The sequence below is a fragment of the Thamnophis elegans genome, chromosome 2 (assembly GCF_009769535.1).
Source record: "Thamnophis elegans isolate rThaEle1 chromosome 2, rThaEle1.pri, whole genome shotgun sequence".
Classification (NCBI taxonomy): domain Eukaryota; kingdom Metazoa; phylum Chordata; class Lepidosauria; order Squamata; family Colubridae; genus Thamnophis; species Thamnophis elegans.
Window position 1 is genome coordinate 45609546 of NC_045542.1, and position 22306 is coordinate 45631851.

Here is a 22306-nt window from a genome sequence, read left to right on the forward strand (position 1 = left end):
GAAGGATGACAGAGGCAATTTAGTTAGACTATGAATTACAGACAATTATTTGCAGTTACTAAATGGTGTATTTTCACACCTCCTTAGAACTGTGCTTCTGGATTTCTAAAAAATGGAGAGAGGAGTGTTTGTTTCAATATAGAAGCCCTGTTTTTCAGGGATGTTTTTCCCTGTAGCTTTAAATGTCCTTAACATCAGGAACTGTTTTGCTTGACATGGTAGTTGGAAAACATAGTCAACTTGCATGATTCCCCCCCTCCCCCCCTGTTTTAGATTTGTTAACCAAGTCAATTCGGCTGCTGTGACAATCCAGCGTTGGTACCGGCGGCATTCTCAGAGACACAAGGAAGGCGTAGCTCAGCTTGAGCGATTGTTAGCTTCCAAAAGAGAGGTTTGTCTTATGTATATATTGTATAAAAAACTTCTGAACATGCTGAAATAATATTTTGTTTCGTATGTTTTGTTTTCCATAAGCTTTAAATGCATGAGGTGTGGTTCTGGTTAGATTTTTGGGAAGTTAGTTGGCTTTATTTTTTTGTCCTAGAGACAGGATCTCGATCGTGTAGTTTTATAATGCTTGTGTTGTATGTTTTTAAGGAAAAACAGCAGCAGCAGCAGCTCACAGATGAGGGCAACATCTTGGATTTGCAGCAGAGACGAGATGAGGAGAGGAAAAAAATACGAGAGGAGAAAGCTCGCCTTGCCAGAAGAGCAGCCATCCAGGTAGCCATTTGCTCATTGATATTGCTAGTCCTGGGAATTAGAAGACAGGATTGTCTTGCTTGATTTATTTGGGTTAGAAGTTAGGCCAAGTATGTTTACTGGTGGACGAGGAAGTGGGTCCTAACAGAACAGAAATGCGAGTTGGTGTTTCATTTTAGGAGCTGCAACAAAAACGAACCCAAAAAGCTTTAGAGACACAGCGTTTGGTGGAGGAGGAGCTGGCAGTAATTAAAGAAGGCAAGAAAGCCAGGAGAAGGAAAAGTGAGAAAGCCAGCTCTTTGAAAAATAGCAGTCCTGCTAACAGCATCATCAAAGCCAACAATGCAGGTGAGAAATAATGGGAGGTCTTGGGACATTTGGCCTAGGGGTCTCCTGAACTGCATTTCTCCAAATTCAGCACACACACACACACTGAATTTGTTTCCATACAAAATAACATTTCTATGGCATTAAAACCCATGGCAACATGGTATTATTTAGTCGTACAAGGCACTGAGAAGCAACAAATAACATGCTGAAAATAAGGAGCAAGTTCAGAAATATTTAACTTGCACATAGACAAATGATGATAACGGAAAAATATGGGCAGCTTTTCGTAGTAAAAAGCTGATTTGCTACACTTTAGAATTGCTTGGAAAATTCAGAAAAATTATTTCAAAACAGACTTGGACTTGACATCTTAAAGTCTTATACAAAAAGGCCAATTCTGAATTCTTATTCTTACTGAATCAAATGCTTTTTGTTGCTACTGCAGGTGCCAACTTCCATTTTGCGGGAATAGATCTAGAAGAAGCTTCTGCCATGGCATCTCTTTGTCGCTCAGCACAAAACAAAGGACCTGAAGAACAGCCACAGGTGTTGCCGCCTTCTGATGTTCCTGAAAGCCTAAATACTTTTTTTTCTTTTACTCTTCCTTCATGATTTGTAGAGTTCCCAATTTCTGTAGCTTTAAATGTTTTTATTTGTTGAGAAGTATAAGGTCTTGCAAACCTTAGAGCTGAGATAGATGAGCCCTCCCTATGTCAGTGAAATATACTGATAATGTCTATTTAGAATTCTTCACAAAATTTCCCTCACATGGATTTTCTGTTTTCAGGATGGGAGTTCGGAAAAAATGGCCAGTGAAGATTTGGATGGTATGATGAGCGCAGCCAGTAGGATGCATTCCAAAGTAACCTTTCATGACCTACTAGACACCCTAAAGCTTTTGGAAGCGGATCCAGAATTTCTGCCACCACTACCGTATCAATCAAATTTTTTCAAGGATTACAAATATGCTTGGATAGATGGGGTAATATGAAATATTATATTGTGATGGGTTTTTTCTCTGTAGATCCTTTTTATGGCTTTGGATGAAAGTGTACAGAATTTGTTTGGGCTGGCGTGAAAGTGGTTTAGGGAAGAAATCCTGGAAATGAGAACACATAGCAACCATTGCTTCTTGCTTTACATTACATAAGCTGCTTAGAGCAAACTTTTGAGAGTTGTGAGCTGGAATATTTTTTACAAACTCGAGACATTTGTAATTGTTTCCCAAACATTTACAGTTAAGAGAAAACTTATCAAAATATTATTTTTAATCAATGGAAATGATTCAATTCAATTCCCCCCCTCACAACTGTTGCAGGTTGAAATCATTCTGTTTAGTACTGCCACAGTAGTCTATATCTATTGATCCCAAAAAATTTTCCCTGCGATACAGGACTTGGACTCAATTTCTCTAACCACTGACAACCTAGAGAAGTTTGGAAAATTGAACTGCTCGCTGGGAGCCCCCGAAGAAGGAACATTATTGTCAGAAACAAAACTTCAGAATATAATGAGCTTTTTGGATGAGATGGAAAAGTCTGAGCAGGAACGACCCAGGTCTGTTGCCTCAGCTTCACAACAAGAGGTGAATATGGTACATTTAAATTTTATTGATGGGGGTGGTGGTGGACAGGATAGATGGCTGTTTCAAGCAATGTGTTCTGACCCAGGCTTCCTTAACGAGCAAGAAGTGGAATCTTGGTCCAAGCAAAACCCCTTTTATTTACACGACTATAAATTCCTTTAATTCACAGTCCACAAGGCTTAGCAAACAGTCTTTCAGAGGGTTGTTTATCAAATACGAACATTATCTCATTTGGTGAGCTGCCAAATAACTACTTCCAAATGCAGGGCAAGGCAAAATTTTGCAGAGAGTTTTATTTATTTTTAAACAAACATAAACAAACAAGATATATAACATAAAAACATCTTCCATTACTTACAGTGTGTCGGTTGGTTACAATTTTTTTGTGCATCCTTTCCATAATCATCACCTAAACTTTATATAAAGTCACATATTATCAATCAGATATATATTATATACATTATTATTATAGTGCTTCATTTATTTGACTTTCACTATTATTTCTTCAATTTAAATGAGATATTCTAAATATGGGTTCATTTATGTTATCATAATTCATTACATCATATTCAATATATCCAATAGTGAAGTATTTTTATACCTATTCTAAATCATTCTATTATTTTGGTATTGGTAACATGGTCTAATAATTTTCAATTCCATTTTTTTTTAAATCTAACCACTGATAAAATAAATCCCATATCCTATAAAATTGTTTGTCGTCTTATTCTCTAATTTTATATGCCAACTTACTCATTTCAGCACATTCCATTATTCATATCATCAATCTAATATATATGTATACAATTATTATAATTATTAAACATACATTGAGTATAACTATTACTACATCCTTTTTATATGACGCATGGTAAATTTAGAATAAATTTATATTATGGCATTTTATTACATCATCCTGAAATCATCCAATAGTATTACATCTTTATATTCTTGCTTACAGTTTATATCGTTCCATATTATAAATCTAGTGTATATAAGTGCAATTTATCATTTTGTTCATATTTTTCTGGAATGTTTTGAATTCTATCCTCAATTTTCATCATCGTTTTGTAAACATTCTCAACTCTTCCCTCTGTTCTTTCTGTTCTTTGTTCTATAATCTCAAAACTCTTTTCAATATTCTCTGTACTGATTAGTATTTTTTGAATTTCTAGCATAATATTTTGCAATGTTAATTCCCTTTCTTCTTCATGTTGCACCATTTTTCCAGATTGTAAGCACTGCCACTAAACCATCCAAGGCTTATTGCTAGGTTTCAAACAAATTCACTATAATCTTTCAAGTCCAGGCTTTCTCTTTACTCCAGTCCAGCGGCTGATAATATTCCAAAAGAGCACCTGTATAAACAAATTGTGCTCTTCTCACTTCCTTTCAATAAACAAAGTTAAGGACTTTGAGATATAAAATATAAGTCAAATGTTTATAGGAATTAGTGTTTCCAAGCCTCCAGCCTTTAGGTGGCCGAGTTACTTCTTTTTCTTCTGCTTTTACCCTTCTCTTTGTTCCGGACTTGAGAGAAAAAAATGTTTAAAAGGAAAAATCCCCCCGAACATTGCAAAAAGAAAGAGATTCTTACTCCACAGATACAAAAAGTGAGGAAAAATAGAAGACGGAGGAAAAAAAAAAGACCAGTCCAATTTAAAAAGTAAGAGGCATTTGTAAGAATTCCATTCCAAAAAAGAAAACGAAGTTAAGGAAAGAAAGATAACATTCTAATTTTAATACAGGCTTAATCCGCCGCTTAGTCTCTTCTGTCTTCAATTTTAATTTTACTCAAAATCTTTTTGGGTTGATCTCTAATAGTAAAATTTATCTCACCAATTTCGACATACTCTCTCCTGCTCTGCTTTGGTTGCAGGAGGCTGTCCCAACCTTGGCTGCTGCTTTTGTAGCCAGAAAAAAAGAGCTTCTCCTGGATCAATCAGGCTTTGCTATGCTCCTGAGATCAGCAGGACATGCCCTTCTCTATCACCGTCTCTACCGGACAGTTTACATCCAAAAAGGACTGTCCAGCAGTAGAGATATCAACAGCAATCCTGGAGCACCAAGGTTGCATGTCGTGTTGTAGCGACGTCAGCCCCGCTCTTGGCACAGAGTTTCTTATAGTTACAAACAAGTTTCCTCTCTTGACACAACCGAATGAATGTATTGTTTCCTGCAAAAGACCATTCCCTGTTCATTCCTCTTTTGTTTCCTATGGGAGGGGCCAATCACCTCCAAGGTGTGGCTTTACCTGCTTTCTTAGTTATTCTTGTCTTCTGGCAGCTCTGCGCATACGCACACTGGGAACAGGGTCCAGCTGTTCCTCTGCCTCGCTGCTGTCTAACTCCCTCTGTGCCTCTGATGCAGAGCCCTCGTCTGAGCTTTCCTCAACCCCCAGGAGTGGCCCATGTTCCTCCCCAACCTCCTCACTGTCCGACTCTGCTGCCAGCTCCACTGGCTGCTACTGAGCCACAACATAATGAGCATTTGCCTTCGCTGATTGAAACAAAAAGTATTTGCGGTTAAAAGCCGTTAAGTTGGTATTGGCATTATGGCTTCCAATAATCTATTCTTAAGATAGAGTTGAGAAGCTTCAGATAGTTGGATCTGCTGCAGGAAATGAAGAACATCCCATGTTTCCCTGAAAATAAGACAGGGTCTTATTTTCTTTTGACTACCCCCAAAAAACACTTGGCCTTATTTTCGGAGAGGTGCAGGAGGCAGCAAGCATGGTCACCTCATGGCTGTTGCTGTGTTGCAATATTTTTGGGGAGGGCTTATTTTCAGGGTGGGGCTTATTTTAGTGCATGCATTCAAAAGCCCAATTGGGCTTATTATCCAGGGAGGTCTTATTTTCAGGGAAACAGGGTAGTAAAATGGCAATTTTATGATGGATGTTTCTTATGACGAGCAAAGCTTTCAGTACTGGTATATTAGTGCACACTTTAATTTCTATCCTTAAAGGATGGAAGTTGTACCTCAGTTTGACTAATCCTTTGCTGCTTATTGCACCTGCTAGGGATTATTGCCAGAAGAAGAACTTGCCCACTTGGATCAGGTCTCAGCAGTTGCCACAGAAGTCACCAGCTCTATCCAGAAGCTGAAGTTGGAAGTAGAAGAAAAAAAGAGAGCTGTTGCTTTTCTACAAAGAGCACTGGTGGGTGACCAGAACCGGATTCTTATCCTATGCTACAGGAAGGGGGGAAGTCTGTGTTACACAATTCAATCTTTCGCTCTGTTGTGTGAATGCATGAAATTAAACCCTGAACTGCCAAAGGGGCAGTGTCTGTCTTTATCTGGCTTTTCAGATTTCAGCAGTGTTGTTGGTGATGAACAATCCATATCAGCAAATGATCTGCTTAGGAATCCCAATGACTATATTTATATGCCCTTTCTTTTCCTTTTTTTTCTTGTTGACTTGAGCAGATAGAACAGGTTTTAGGTTTCCTTAATTGCCCTGGTTTTGCTCTTTGTCCTGGCAGGCTCAGCAGCAGGAGTTAGCTGGGCATCAGGTTAAAGATGTACAGAAAGAGCTAACTCACCAACTCACTGTGCAGAGGGAGCAGTATGAAGGTGCAATCCAACGGCACCTGGCCTTCATTGACCAGGTAATCTTTTCTTTTTCATTTCATTTCCATATAGGACTTGAGAATATCAATCCCCATCTTTCACCTTCTATCTAATGTCACTTGTATTACTGGCATATCTCTTCAGAAATTTCTGTGGGCATCAGCTAGAGCAGCTAGCATTCTAAGTTGAAATACTCTGTTGGAAGGGGGGAGCTTTGTATCTATTTTTACCGGAATAAGACAGCAGCTAGATTCCAGGTACTTTCCGCTAGCAAGCTAATGTGTCACATTAGTACAAAGAATGTTGTACTGATAGTAATACTATCTTGCCCGCATCTCTACAGCTCATCGATGACAAAAGAGCTCTGCATCAGAAATGTGAAGCAGTGGTATCTGAATTGAAGGTTGTGGATCAGAAATACACAAAGAAAATTGCCCAGATACAAGAGCAGCATGAGTTGGTGAGGAAATGACATTAATATAAGGGTTGGGTGAGCAAAGAGCAATTAGATAAAACATATTATTGGACTTAAGTTGAAGTGAATTTTGCATAAAGAAAGCAGTGTTTCATCCACTCCGGAGAACATCAACCAAGAGAATGTTGGAAGCCACTTGAATGTTAGTAACATGAGAAGACTGAAATACAATCTTCTATATCATTATGGTTTTTCTTCTATCATCTCTCAATATTTCTCAACTTTGTTAACTTTGACATACTTTAATTTCAACTCCCAGAAGTTTAAATCCATGTGTCTTAAGGTTGCCAAGATTGAGATGGGAGGATGGATAGACAGACAACTTCAGCTAGGACTTGCTATAAATATTAATTTGGGCCAAGCAATCTAAACTAGCAGGTACTGAGAAGGGTGGTAGATTTTAAAAAAAATTGACCTCAGTAAAATTAGAGGTATGTTAGCATTATTCCTGCCTTGAAAAGCACTTTGAACAGATGCAATATTCCCAAAATGTTAGCTCTTTCCCTTAGTCAATTTTTTTGATCCCTGTGCTAAGAAGTAATCTACGCTCTGCTTAAGCTGTATCCTTGCTTCCCCCCCCCCTCCAACTCTATTTCACACTCCTTCTATTTCCCCATTTCTCTCATCTTTCCTCTTTCTGTTTAGGTCTGGCGCACTCTGGGCCCCCTCTGTGAGGTAAACTCTGTGCATGCTGTTAACTTCCGCTTTTGTCCTTTTTGCTGGTCTAGATCCTTTAAATGTGATTTTTTTCCCCATGAATTTCTTAGATGGTGCTGTGCCTATATCTCTCTTGCGGTATAGGTATGGCAAACATTGCAATTTGGTGCAAAGTGCTATTCCTTGACTTTGATAATAATGCCCTCTTCAACTTCCATACCTAATACCCAGCTGAACAGGCTCTGGTGTTTATGAAGCAAAGGCAACATTTCCTAAATGCTTTAGCAATTCATTATTACCGACATGCACATTGTTTTGATTGGTGTAGGAAAGTGGATAGATCCAGCATCACATACCCGCCTGTTTTTAAATTTCAGTATATAGATGTAGAGGTAGATTATAGATATTATTTTCATCACATAGGTCCAGGTTACTTGAGGGATCATTTCACCCCACTGGGATTGGCCCATCCCAACCACTCTGGGAGAGGAGATGTGGATCCTGTCAGCCCAATTGTTCCAGCTGACGGGGTCCAGGAGGAGGACCTTCTCTGCTATTGCTCCTGCCCTCTAGGACATCTTGCCCCCCCCAATGAAAAGTTGGCCCCAACCCTCCTGTCCTTTTATAAGGGCCTAAAGATGTGCCAGTTGGGGAACAACCCAGTGAAGGTTGTCGATCGAGTAACAAAAGATCCCACCTCCCCCTACACCGCCCCTTCCCTCCCCATGTGTCCTTAGGCTTTAATGTTGATTTTAATTATGTTTTAATTGTACATGTATAGACATATTTTAATGTCTGTAAGCTGCCCAGAGTTAACATATGGTAAGATGAGTAGCCAATAAATTTTGTAAATAAATAATTTTGAAAGGGATGGAAGGGATAAAATAACTTTGCATTATAGAAAAGTACAAATACTAGTTTTATGTGGCACTATATAACCTTTTCGAGCAAAGTAATAACATTGGTCTTCAGATACAGCTAGTCAACTTTTTATTCATCAACTGTTCAAAGTTATTGTGTTGCTGGATGAAGGGATTTACAATCTGTTCCCAAAGTTATGATCATTGCATTGTGACCAAAATTTGAGTGTTTGGCAGCCCATCCATACTTAGAACTGTAGGGGTGCTGTAACTCATCTATCTTCCCCCATCTCTGCCCTTTTTGCCTCCAGCATTCCTTGACTCTTGCTGACTCAAGCTGTTTGGACTTCCTGAGGCTTATAGCCGGGGCTTCACACTGTGTGGTGGCTTAGGAGCTTCTTACAGCCTCAGTGCTGTACACTTCTGAAGATGCTTGCCATCCCATAAGGCATAGTACAGGGCAGCCTAGACGGCAGTGATGGTTTGGGGAGCGGGAGAGATTGGCAGTTTGGAGGAGTTGAAAGCACTACCTTACCTTCAAGGTTGATGGCTGAAAGTGAGCAAGCCTTCAAATGATTTGTACTGGGAAGGGGCTTCAGCTAACGACCAGTGGAATGTGCTTTGTGACTGCCACTGAGGGGTGCCAGGACTGCTGTTGCTAAGCGATATGGTCATGTGGTTTTGCACTTGCTCAGCAACTGAAATTCAGGTTCATTTGTGATAAACCAAGAACTACAATTTTTGTTACTCCCATAGTAATGTTACGAGCAGAGGTATATTGTCTGTTTTGCATTAGTTTTGCCTGTTGTTTCACTTTCTTGACTTCCAGTCTTCTGTCCTCAATGGCAATATTATATTGTTAGTTGACCTGATCTAATAATTATTTACAAAGAAGATCTGTTTATTTCTTCATCAGTCTCAAAAAGAACTGATAAACTGATAGGAAAACACATTAGAATTCCTTATTCGTGCCCCTTCCCTTTGCACACACACCCTTCATTTAATGCTGCTGCAAGATATGTATCACATTCTTTTCCAAAACAGCTCTTGAGAAAATCTAAGCTTTTTATTCCTAAAATTTGGGAGGCAAAGAATACTGAACAAACCACAACAGCCTCAAATGATTGTGCCCAGCCTTTTATTTTGTAAGGGTCAATCTATTTGAAGCTCTGGAAAAGATCAAGTCTGCTCTGCATCACTCTCGAGAGAGTCTAAGGATAATCAATGTTCAGATTAGGAGCAAGATAGGAAAATGAAGCTCCATTATCTTACAGACTAATCTTAAAAACAAAGAAAAATGTAATTTTTTAAAAAGCTGAGGAAAATGGGACATTTCTGAAGAGATGGAATGTGCCAAATTCAATGCAGCTGGTTGTTCTCTTAATTTTCTTGGTCCAAATTATTGCAATGGAGAAAGGAGATTTACTCTGTTGTTTAATCATTTTGGGTATATAAACTTAGAGCTAAAACATTTTAGTTGTTATTTGGAATTCATATCTTGAAATTTGTCTTCTAAAATTGGAGCTGAAAAAAATACCATTTATGTGGCATTATAAAAAAATGATACCCTGAATTAGGTTTTTATGCTAAATATATTTATTTTAAATAAATAAGATGAATGAATGAAGGTTTTATTTATATGGATGCATAATATAAATAATCAAGTATATAAATTACACACTGAGAGACATACACAAATAATATAAAGTACCAGCCTTCCACCCTTCTGAGTTTGGTAAAATAAGGAGCCAGATTGTTGGGGGCAATATGCTGATTCTGTAAACTGCTTAGAGAGGACTGCAAAGCACTGTGAAGCGGTATATAAGTCTAAGCGCTATTGCTATATAAACCACCTGTGTGTATTGTGGGGTGTGTTTGGGTTAGGGTTCTATAGTGAATTATTTGTAAGTAATGTCAACTCATACATTGCATGCCTTGAAATTCAATTTCAGAAATTTCCAGGAAGTTCAGTTGGTTATCTTACTGGGTTCTTTTTATCCCTTGCAAAGAATTCTCCTCTTCTAACGCAATTCTGATGCATTGCAGATTTATTGAAGAATTGCTTTGTTCTTTCATAGATACAAGATGGAATTTAATGAAAATCTGATATACGTCTTGCTTTTTTCCCTTTTTAATTCACATGAAGGAAATAAAGAAGCTGAAACAACTGATGACGGCCACAGAAAAAATCCGCCGAGAGAAATGGATTGATGAAAAGACCAAGAAGATCAAAGAGATCACTGTTAAAGGTACAGTTGAGCTTTGGTTATTTGTTCAGGTTCTTGTCCCAATAGCAGACTTTTTAGTGGAATCTCCCCCAGGTAGAACTATTTTCATAAGCATGTTGCCTTTGCTTTGACCTTCTAGGCAGGATTGTAGATCTGATTATTCTTTCCAGTTCTCTTTCTTTGCTTCGGCTCAGATACCTGAACTCCCCCCCCCTTTTTTTTTAATGGATTCATTATTAAAGGCAAATATGCTTTCAAGTGGCAACATTTTTATAACCAGTTATGGCAGAGAATAATTTACAATAGTTCTTTTTCATTAAATGTAGTCAGACATTTACGTTATATGCTCTCTGGTCTATTTTACCAGTGATAAAGATACAATTTCATTCCAATTAAACTTGGCTCCTAGTAATGTGATGACTATGTGCTATAAGTCAGGACTGTACAATGCTTTCAATATATTTGAGTAGCTCCATTCACCTTTTGTCATCTTTGATTATTACAACAACTGAATCTGCAGGAAGGAGAGGCGGGTGTACAGAGTGGAAATTCTTGCTTTCACGCAGGCATTTGTAGTCTGTAACCTCCCATTTGCTTTCTTCCCCATTCAGGCCTAGAGCCTGAAATCCAGAAGCTCATTGCTAAACACAAGCTAGAGATCAAAAAGCTGAAATCGCTGCATGAAGTAGAACTACTGCAGTCGGATGAGCGTGCAGCTCAGCGCTACATTCGACAGACAGAAGAACTGAGAGAGATGCTGGAGCACGAGAAAGAAGAGCAAGGGCAGCGAGAGAGAGACCTGGCAAGGCAGCGGTATGAAGGAAGGAGCAAGTAGGAAAATGTCCAGTAGGAGAATGAGGATCTGGAAAAGGCTATAGAAGATGTGCAAAGAGGAAGAAAAAGGGACAAAATTACTCAGGCGGGGGGGGGGGGGCACACAATAGGAGGGGGGGGGAAACCTTGTGTAATATTGTTTACGGAAGGAACACTATGATGGCCTAGAAAAAGTGAGGCATAGAATGTACCTTCATACCTGACAACAAGATGACTTTGTCCATTCGGTTAGAAAAGGTATTGCCAAATCCTGACATCAGGATTTGCTTGAAAATTCTGAGTGTATGTCATTGGTACTCCAAGGACAGAATGGAGAGATACAAGAGTTCACATGCCCACAGAGAGGCATCATAAAGTTGTATTTATTTTCTCAGTTTAGAAACCAGAATATTGTGCAGTCTTGACTGCTAACTGCTGACATCAGAGGGCTTAAGCAGGTACCTAATATAGTAATGTGGGAGGAAAGTAACAGGCAAACAGTACAGTTTGGGTACCATTCTCTGAAATACAGTGGGGCAAAAAAATATTTAGTCAGCCACCAATTGTGCAAGTTCTCCCACTTAAAAAGATATGAGAGGCCTGTAATTGACATCATAGGTAGACCTCAACTATGAGAGATAAAATGAAAAAGCAAATACATACAATCACATTGTCTGATTTGGAAAGAATTTTTTTGCAAATTATGGTGGAAAATAAGTATTTGGTCAATATCAAAAGTTCTTCTCAATACTTTGTTATATATCCTTTGTTGGCAATGACAGAGGTCAAATGTTTTCTGTAAGTCTTCACAAGATTGGCACACACTATTGCTGGTATGTTGGCCCCTTCCTCCATGCAGATCTCCTCTAGAGCAGTGATGTTTTGGGGCTGTGGCTGGGCAACACGGACTTTCAACTCCGTCCAAAGGTTTTCAATGGGGTTGAGATCTGGAGACAGGCTAGGCCACTCCAGGACCTTGAAATGCTTCTTACGAAGCCACTCCTTCGTTGCCCGGGCGGTGTATTTGGGATCATTGTCATGCTGAAAGACTCAGCCAAGTTTCATCTTCAATGCCCTTGCTGATGGAAGGAGGTTTGCACTCAAAATCTCACGATACATGGCCCCATTCATTCTTTCCTGTACATGGATCAGTCGTCCTGGTTCCTTTGCAGAGAAACAGCCCCAAAGCATGATGTTGCCACCCCCGTGCTTCATAGTAGGTATGGGGTTCTTTGGATGCAACTCAGCATTCTCACTCCTCCAAACATGACGAGTTGTGTTTCTACCAAACAGTTCTAGTTTGGTTTCATCTGACCATATGACATTCTCCCAATCCTCTTCTGGATCATCCAAATGCTCTCTAGTAAACTTCAGACGGGCCTGGACATATACTGGCTTAAGCAGGGGGACACGTCTGGCACTGCAGGATCTGAGTCCCTGGCGGCATAATGTGTTACTGATGGTAGCCTTTGTTACGTTGGTCCCAGCTCTCTGCAGATCATTCACAAGGTCCCCCTGTGTGGTTCTGGGATTTTTGCTCACCGTTCTTGTGATCATTTTGACCCCACGGGGTGAGATCTTGCGTGGAGCCCCAGATCGAGGGAGATTATCAGTGGTCTTTTATGTCTTCCATTTTCTAATTATTGTTCCCACAGTTGATTTCTTCACACCAAGCTGCTTGCCTATTGCAGATTCAGTCTTCCCAACCTGGTGCAGGTGTACAATTTTGTTTCTGGTGTCCTTCGACAGCTCTTTGGTCTTCACCATAGTGGGGTTTGGAGTGTGACTGTTTGAGGTTGTGGACAGGTGTCTTTTATACTGCTAACAAGTTCAAACAGGTGCCATTAATACAGGTAATGAGTGGAGGACAGAGGAGCCTCTTGAAGAAGAAGTTACAGGTCTGTGAGAGCCAGAAATCTTGCTTGTTTGTAGGTGACCAAATACTTATTTTCCACCATAATTTGCAAAAAAATTCTTTCCAAATCAGACAATGTGATTGTCTGGATTTGTTTTCTCATTTTGTCTCTCACTGTTGAGGTCTACCTATGATGTCAATTACAGGCCTCTCTCATCTTTTTAAGTGGGAGAACTTGCACAATTGATGGCTGACTAAATACTTTTTTGCCCCACTGTATGTTTTATGTGCTGGCTCATGCATTTATAATTGAGCCTTTATGCCTGTTTATTCCATCCTCTCTGTTGTAAGGTTTTTCCATTTTGCAGCTTCTACATCTCTTACAAAAAATTTGGTTTCTCCTTTTTTTAAAAAAAATAATGGTTTTGCATTCCTCAAAGGTATCATTATTTTTTTCCTCCCACTTGGTGGAAATCTTTGGCTTTATGTTTCCTGTAATGTTGGGTCAAGGCAAGGATACGGATGACTTGCTAAGACCTCCTTTGAAAGGCTCCCTCTGAACAGGTATGAGAAGCAGCTGGAGCAGGAGGAGCAGTCTCTACAGCAACAACGGCGTCGGCTCTACAGTGAAGTGGCCGAGGAGAAGGAGAGGCTAAACCAACAGGCTGCCAGGTGAGAGAAGACTTGTCGGGTTCAGAAATGGTGGGCATGCTGAGCAAGTGGGTATTGACCATTTGCACTGACAAGGGCAGTGTTCAGGAAAAAAGAACTACAACATCTTGAAATCCCAAAGGTAAAAAGCACAAATATTGTTCCCACATACATCATCTTATCTAGTACTGAGGCCTGGAGAATTTGCAGGTGACCAATTCACGTGGCAGTGCTGCATCAATTTTATAGCCTGTTTCAAGGGTACTTTTTTCCACCACATTGCATGTAGCATTTTTTTCAGTCTACAGGCTGCAGTTATTCTAGCATGCATAGAGATACACGCCAAGTGGCTAATGCACAAAGAATATTTTATTGGAAACAGTTTAAACTGAAACAATACTGTGAACTTGATTACTGTATTTTTCGGAGTATAAGATGCACGTTTTTTTCCTCAAAAAAGAGGCTGAAAATCTGGGAGCGTCTTATACATCGAATACAGCATTTTTTTTGCCTCCTGAAGCTCCGCCCCTTCACCAAAATGGCCGTGCAAAGCCTTATGGAGGCTTTCAGAGAGTTCCTGGGGGCTAGGGAGGGCAGAAATGAGCAAAAAAACAGGCCATTTTTTTAGCCCCCAGCAGCACTCTATAAGCCTCCATAAGGCTATGCATGCAATTTTTTTGACAAAAAATGGGCCAGTTTTCGTCCCCCCTCCCGAGCACTCTACAAGCCCCCCCTCCAAGGCTATTAATACCTTTGTTAAAAAAATGGGCCCATTTTCGCGAAAAACGGACCATTTTTGGGAGGTTTGCAGAATGCAAAAACTTTTTTTTCCCTTTTGGAAAGCTCTTTAACTGATTGATGAGAATTACATTGCTCAAGTGCTGTGCCAGCAGAAACAAAGTCTTAGGTGCTGCAGATTGTCAGCGATTTCCTTCTCCAGCACATGGATAAATACACCTGAAAACATCTACCTATCTACTGTCTCTGTCTCTCCCTCCCTCCCTCCCTCTCTCCCTCCCTCCCTCCCCCCGTCTCTCCCTCTGCCTACCTACACTCTCTCTCCCCCTACCTACCTACTGAATTTCTCCATCTCTCTATCCCTCTATCTACCTACCTACTTTTTTAAAAAAAATACCTCTTCAAAACCTTGGTGTGTCTTATACTCCGAAAAATACGATACTTCCAGTGTATGGGAAATATTCCAATCAATAACTTTAGAGGGTTGGTGGGAGCCACATTAAGACTGGGAAATGTATGCAATGGTGCCTGAATTTGGACAGTCTTATTCTATGGCATTCGTCTCTGATTCCCAGGCAAAGAGCTGAACTGGAGGATTTGCGAAGGCAATTGGAAGAGAACAATTCAATTGTTACCAAGGCCTTAAAGGGAGAATATGAGAAAGGGAAAGAAGAACAGGAGCGACGGCATCAGGTCTGTGTTTATTTCTAGACTTTCTACATAATTTTGCTGTCTTCTTCATTGCTAGCATTTGAGGTAAATTTACATTGGGGGTCACACGGCCTTTTTCAGCCTGAGCAGCCACATTGAAATATCTCTGTCATACATATAAGAACATATATGTTCTTATATGAACTTTTGTTGGAACTTTGGAAAAAGTGTTATTTGAGCAGGCTGGGGCCCCTTTTTAAATATGTGCATCATTAAGTGCAATGCTTGTTATGTGTACAAATTATTTTTTCTGCGTTATTGCAAGGTTCTAGTTTAATCTCTGGTTTGTGTCCTTTGTAGCTGATGATCAGAGTGGTTGTTTTTTCACGGTATCCTGAGGTCTTGTTGGTCATGTAGGGCTGCTCTCTGAAGTAATGTGTTATTCAGAAAGGTTATGTAACCTGGGCTTATTCTCATTACTTCAGCGCATATTAGATGGATAGACTAGAAGAGGGATGTGAAAGGCAAGCAAGATAGACCTAGATCATGTCAAGCTTTTTCGGGGGGAGGGGTTAGGGAGTTTGAAAAACATAATTCATGTATCAGTGTAGACCACAGGATACTCTTTTCATAATCTGTGATTGAAATTTGAATCCATATTAATTGTTTTGAGGTTTTGACTGGTTTCCCCCCCCCCCCAAAAAAAAAAAATACTTCAGCCCTTTTCTTCTTGAGGGAGGGAATTGCAACGATGAAACTGCGTACGAAGTGGCATATTATCTCATCAGTTTGACCATGTGACTTTGAAGACTATGGAACTAGAAAGGTGAAGCTGGAGATACAGCTTTAAGCTATTTGATGTTACAGCGAGAGATTACTTGCTTCCTTTGGTTTATTCTCACTTATTCTTTCTAACCAGAACAAGATTTAGGAAACTTTAACGTTGCCCTCTGTTTCCACGTAGCTACAGACCAAGGCTATTCTCAGATTCATGACTGTTGCAGAGTGATATTAATTCACTATGTGCCCCCTTAGTGAATAATCTGATAACATCTTCCTCAGACTTGCAACCTGGATTCCTTAGATCAGTCAGACTTTGTGTACTGGAGATTGGAAAGAGTCCCTTTCTTTTCTTTATACTTTTTCCCTTCCTCCTATAGGTAGAAATACAGACTTTGAAGATGCAACTGGATATGGAGAAGCAGGCCTGGGAGGCCAATTACCTGAAAAAAGAGGTAATATTTGTAGCTTCCTTTCCTAAGCCTCGGTGGCACAGTGGTTAGATTGCGGTATTGCAGGCTACTTCTGCTGACTGCCGGCTGCCTGCAATTTGGCAGATCGAATCTCACCAGGCTCAAGGTTGACTCAGCCTTTCAACCTTCCTGAGGTGGGTAAAGTGAGGACCCGGATTGTTGGGGGCAATAGGCTGACTCTGTAAACCGCTTAGAGAGGGCTGTAAAAGCACTGTGAAGCATTATATAAATTTGAGTGCTAGTGCTGTTGCTAAGCCACACGCTCATCATCCATCAGTGACTCAGGAGAACTTTCCTGGTATTGACAAAATATTCCCAACAACATACATGCACACATGTTAAATATTGATTTACAATATTGATCTCTCATTTGCAAGGGCTGTGAAACTTTCATGATTGCTTATAGGAAATGTGAGACCAAAGACAAAGCTTTAAAAAAGTTAGTATCGTTCATTACAGAACTAAAACAAGTTCAAAATACGTGTTTCAGGGAATCATAAATCATACTGATTAGCAGTTTAACAATACACAATAAACATGAAAAAGGCAGTACAAGTAGTCCTTGACCAAGACCATAATTGAGCCTAGTATTTCTGTTGCTAAGCAAGCGTTTTGCCCCATTTTTCAATTTTTTTTACCACGGTTGTTAAGTGAATCACTGCACTTGTTAAATGAATCTGGCTTCTCCATTGACTTTGCCTGACAGAAAGTCACAAAAGGGGGATCACATGACCCTGGGACACTGCAACCTTCATAAAAAAGTGCCAGTTGCCAAGCCTCCCAATTTTGATCATGTAACCATGGGGACGTTGCAATGGTAGTAAGTGTGAAAAAAGGTCATAAGTCAGTGTCATTGTAACTTTGAATGGTTCTGAGTCAAGGACTACCTGTAATACAGGAAGAGCCAATGAAAACACTATTTTTATCTGAGAGAATATTACAGTATAATCTGTATCATTTCTTTCAATACTGTTTTTGGAAAGGAAAGGATTATAACAAGGTAAAGGTTCCCCTTGCACATATCTGCTAGCCGTTCCCGACTCTAGGAAAATAGAAATAGGAAATAGGAAAACAGAAAATGGCAAGGATAAGAATTGCAGAATTTTGGGGTGGGGGAGGGATGAGATAGGAAGAACAGAAGTGACCTAAAAGCAGATTTGGAAAGAATTCCCAAGGAAAAGTGCTAAATATAAATACTGAATGCTAGTTTTAAGAGGCCTTGCAGAGATTGGATTTGTGGCACAAGAAAGATACACAGAGAAGATGTTATTTAGTTTATTGAAGATTAATTGAAAGGAATAGGAGTTATTGGGGGGTGAAATGCATGTTCTCCACTCTGTGGAAGTTGGCTTAGCATTTTTGGAAAAAGGATGAATAAGTGCAAGCAGAAAGAAGAAAAGGAAATTGCTTTTTCTTTTGGAGTGGAGAAAGGAGAAAGAGCAAGAATAAAATAAATTATTAATTTTAATTGTTAATTTTAATTTAATTTTTAAATCTCATTGTAAATGTCTGGTAAATGGTTTTTTGGATATTCTATTTAACCTTTCTTTTAACTTTTGTAATATGTGTGTTTTTATTGTTCTTTGGGACAAGGGCGGCATATAAGTCCAATAAACCTCAAACCTCAAGAATATTTTAGATATTAATTTCATACAATGTGTTCAACTTCAACCTGCAAGGGACAGGATACCTCAAAGATAATCCTAAACAAAGTGTTTTATTGAGGCAACCAGATGTGGTTACATCAGCAGGATGTGAATTGATTTAGTCTTTCTTTCAAATATAAGATCAGAAAAATAAAGCTGCACTGGCACAAATTGATGCTTACGCACAACAAAACAACCCATCTCTCCTTTTTGGCTTAAATAAGAAAGTTCGAGTCAGCATAAATATAACTTGATGCTATTTCTATTTCTCTGCCCTTAAGCAGCGTCTGCCATTTCAGTGGAATTTATAGGGGATTGTGGAAGCATTGAAGTAAGGCAAGGTAACCCATCAAAGGTGCTGGCAGAAGCTGGGGGATGTACATCATTCTGTTTGATATGTGTCTTGCCTGAGATCCAGTTGCACCTTTTGTCAAAGTGGAATGCCTTTCAACAGAAGACTGTTTTAACAAAAGGGTCTACGGGGCTTCTTTGTGTCCTCTTCAGGAGACCTGGTTGCTAACTCGAGAACGGGAACTGAGAGAAGAAGTCCGGAAAGAAAGGGACAAGGAGATTGAGCTAGTCATCCAGAAGCTAGAAGCTGACATGTCCTCTGCCAAGGATGAATGTGAGAGGATTGCAGAGAACAGGTAAGATGCAGGTAGATGAAAGTCAGAGATGATGGCCAAAGAACCAAGCACTTTCAAGAAACCTTGTAGCTCAGTGGTTGGAATGCAGTATTGCAGGCTAATTGTGCCTTCCACTGTCAGCAGTTCGATCCTGACGGGTTCAGGATTGACTCAGCCTTCCATCCTTCCAAAGTTGGTGAAATGAGGACCCAGATTGTTGGGCGCTATATGCTGACTCTGGAAACTACTTAGAAAGTGCTGGAAAGCACTGTGAAGCAGTATATACATTTAAGTGCTATTGCTATTCTGAGAGTGACTACTCAGAATGGCATTCAGTAGAATTTGTAGAAAAGCTCTGTAATGGGATTATGTTTTGTAAAGTTCTTAACAGGAAGCTGATGGTGGTGATATACTTTTTGTACTTGAATCATGGCATGAATACGCATGAACATCTTGAGCTCTTTGCTATAAAACTATAAAGAAATTAATTGTAAGCAGTAGTCTAAGACGAGATCCCTCTTGGAAGTGGCTCAGGCAGTCGCCTCCCTGATTCATTGAAGGGAAAGCAGGAAGAGCACAATCAGAATTGCAGGATTGTTGTCTCACTGAATAGTTTTAGGCGTTCTGTGGAATTGTTTTCCTATTCTGGTCTACCTTAATACGGACAACATTTTCAGGATTTAAAAAGATGCAAATTGTGACTGCAACTTTAAATAAAGCTTCTCATTTTCCATACCTAATTTTTCATGCCATGGTAATTCCAATAAAGAGAAAATTGTCTGAACTCATACTGCAGCCTGGATCTGATCCCAGTAGTTGAACAATTTGCCATCATGCTACTATATTCTTCACAATTTATAAATTCAGAAAAATGGTGTTCAAAACCACGCTGCACATAAAAAGAACTTGGACTCTATACCTCTATTGTCCTAGAGAGTAATTAATCAAATAATATTCCTTTCTCTATTCAGAATAAAGAGAATGCGGGACAAATATGAACTAGAGCTGCGGGAATTGGAGCTGTCGGAACGTAAGTTTCAAGAACGCTACAATGAGCTGAAGGGGCGTTTGCTGGAAACAGGAAGTGAGACTGTTCGTCTCCAAGGTCTTCTACGCCAGAAGGAACAGGAGGTTGAGGACATACGGAAGGTGAGTTGATCACAGGAAAGAAGACTTCTAACTGTATTTTTGTTTCGATGAACTCCTTTTCTCCCAGTATTCTTAACTTTTAGATAAAGCTTCAGAACCTGTGAATCCCATGATATACCTTTTTGGATAACTGACATTGATTAACATTGGTCCATACCCTAAGGATAGAAAGAAATGCTAGAACTGAATGAAGATAGCATGCATGCTGATTTTAAGCTTTCTTACAGCAATAATCAGCTTTTTCGAAGTCGGTCAAATGAGGACCCAGATTGTTGGGGGCAACAGGCTGACTCTGTAAACCGCTTAGAGAAGGATGGAAAGCACTGTGAAGCAGTATATAAGTCTAAGTGCTATTGCTTTTCATATGTTTATTGTAATAGGTGAAGGACCAGTTAGCTCAGGAGCGCAGCAGCCTCTCTGAGGTTATTCGGCAAGAGTTTGCAGACCGACTGGTGACCACAGAAGAAGACAACAAACATCTCAAGATAGAAATGGCTGAACTTCGTGCCCGTCAGCGCTTGGAGCTGGACAGAGTGATGCGAGACAAAGAGGAGGAGCTGGAAGAGGTGCATAAAAGGTAACAACAGCTCTGCTATATCTTCTGTACAGAAATTCAGTTCTGACCCAAGATCCTACTGGAGTCTATCACTGGTCTATGCCACCTGAGTTACATTCCCATGCCACGTGCACAAAACATAAATGGTGGCATTGTGCATTTGGCAAGCTGTGTGCCAAGATGCAATTTTAACAAATGAGGTGGGTTTGTGTGTAAAATAGAGAGTTAAAGCTTCCCAATCAATTTAAAATCAAATGTGTCTTGTTTCCCTTGCTTATTGAACTTTTAGTCAAAGCAAAGGACAAAGCTAACAGCTTAACTCATATTTTACTTTGGGATTTATTGCCTCTCATGTGTGAATGCACCCTATTAAATTTGTATAGGAGTGATTCATTCATAGACTTAGGAGGAATATGAAAACTGTAGGGCTTGAATGGAGATCCTCTGGCCTGCAGGATCCGAGGTGAATGCATTTCTTCTGAAAGCCTATTGTTATGTGTCCCAGATGGAACCCTTCCAAGCACAGCCCTACTTAAGCCTCCTTGTACTTTCTTCCCAAAGAAGAAAGACACAAAGCAGCCCAAACTGAAGAGAGCTGAATTGCAAGAGTCCTATCTGGAGTGTCTCCAGTCCTGGTTTTGACCAAAGATTCCAACCTTTATGCTGTTCTGAGAAATATGTCCAGCCAAAAAGAAAAAAAAAATCTGCCCAGCGATATAATAGACTGTTAGTTTTTTGCTTGTTCTTGTAAAGCTACATGTAGTGCTTATGTAAGCAGGAAGGTGGAGTATACATTTAATGATTATGCTAATGAAGTTGTTCGGTTATCCAAGTGTCATCTACTTTGAACTTCTATGTAGAGTGAAGACAGCAATTGTGAAGAAAGAGGAGGCCGTGAACGGCTTTCGAAAGCAGTATGAGGTGAGGTTCTTTGAGATCTGCCAGTTCTTGTGAAGAATAATAATGGTTTTAAGGTAGGAGAATTCCAAGAAAACAAATGGAGAGTTCCATGAGGAGAAACAAGCTCGCAAAATTGGCTCATTACAGAAAGGCAGAAATGGGATGGATGAATTGGGGGTTCCTCCCCCCCTCTTCACTGTTTTGTTTTGATAGTCATCCAGTGTTTTTTTCCCCACCCCACCAAAGTTTATACCAATGTTTTCATATTCCTGATTATGAATGTTAAGGTTCAGTCAGATTATAATCATATATTGCTGATGCAAGTATAGTTGAAAAACTTTGTTATGCTCTCACGAGATTTGATTATTTTAATTTTACCATATCTTGTAAATCTTATAAGATTCCAGGCAAGCCTGGTCACAAAAGAGTTTTAATCCCACAAAACATAGTTTGAGATCATTGGAAGAAGGAATGCAAACTTAGGTCGTCTTTATTTGCCAAGGAGTGTAAATGTCAGGGAAGGATACAGCTACCTCAGTCTATCTTGTCACTAATAATTATTAAAAGTGTCAGCTTTGGAAAGGACATCTTAGAACAGGAGTGTCAAACTCAAGGCCAGTGGCCCAGATCTGGCATGCAGGGTGCTTAGATTTGGCTCGCGGGGCCGCCCTGGAAACAGTGAAGGACTGGCCCGCGGGGCCTCTGCCAGCGAAAACAGAGCTCGGGAGGGTCGCACATGGCCACCCTGAGCTCTGTTTTTGCTGGCAGAGGGCTGCATGAGGCTGTCGTGTCTGAAAACGAAGCCCCAGAGGGCTATGGACAACCTTTCGAGCTCCGTTTCCGCTGGCAGAGGGCTGCATGAAACCATCGCGGCCAAAAACGGACATCAAACTGGCCACACCCACCCTGACCACACCCGCCACCCCAGCTCTCCAAGGTCAAATACAACCCTAATGCGTCCCTCAATGAAATAGAGTTTGACACCCCCCTGCCTCAGAAAGTCTTTATTGCAACGCCTTCTTTTCTGAGGTTTAGGGCTCTTTAGATATAGTAGAGCT

The 22306-nt window shown here is 40.0% G+C and overlaps 1 protein-coding gene across 4 annotated transcripts in view; it reads left to right on the forward strand.

The window, feature by feature from the left end:
* The window catches only part of CEP131 (centrosomal protein 131), a 37684-nt gene that overhangs the window by 14985 nt on the left and 393 nt on the right, over window positions 1–22306 (forward strand). For all 4 annotated transcript variants that reach the window (XM_032209872.1, XM_032209875.1, XM_032209871.1 and 1 more), the window contains exons 8-25: window positions 274–391; window positions 598–723; window positions 882–1050; window positions 1478–1578; window positions 1820–2014; window positions 2426–2617; window positions 5640–5777; window positions 6103–6228; window positions 6534–6650; window positions 10329–10431; window positions 11022–11223; window positions 13643–13750; window positions 15043–15160; window positions 16279–16353; window positions 18522–18664; window positions 19615–19792; window positions 20173–20369; window positions 21209–21269. In XM_032209872.1, coding sequence (XP_032065763.1) covers window positions 274–391; window positions 598–723; window positions 882–1050; window positions 1478–1578; window positions 1820–2014; window positions 2426–2617; window positions 5640–5777; window positions 6103–6228; window positions 6534–6650; window positions 10329–10431; window positions 11022–11223; window positions 13643–13750; window positions 15043–15160; window positions 16279–16353; window positions 18522–18664; window positions 19615–19792; window positions 20173–20369; window positions 21209–21269 — 2467 coding nt within the window. The remainder of the gene's footprint in view (window positions 1–273; window positions 392–597; window positions 724–881; window positions 1051–1477; window positions 1579–1819; window positions 2015–2425; window positions 2618–5639; window positions 5778–6102; window positions 6229–6533; window positions 6651–10328; window positions 10432–11021; window positions 11224–13642; window positions 13751–15042; window positions 15161–16278; window positions 16354–18521; window positions 18665–19614; window positions 19793–20172; window positions 20370–21208; window positions 21270–22306) is intronic.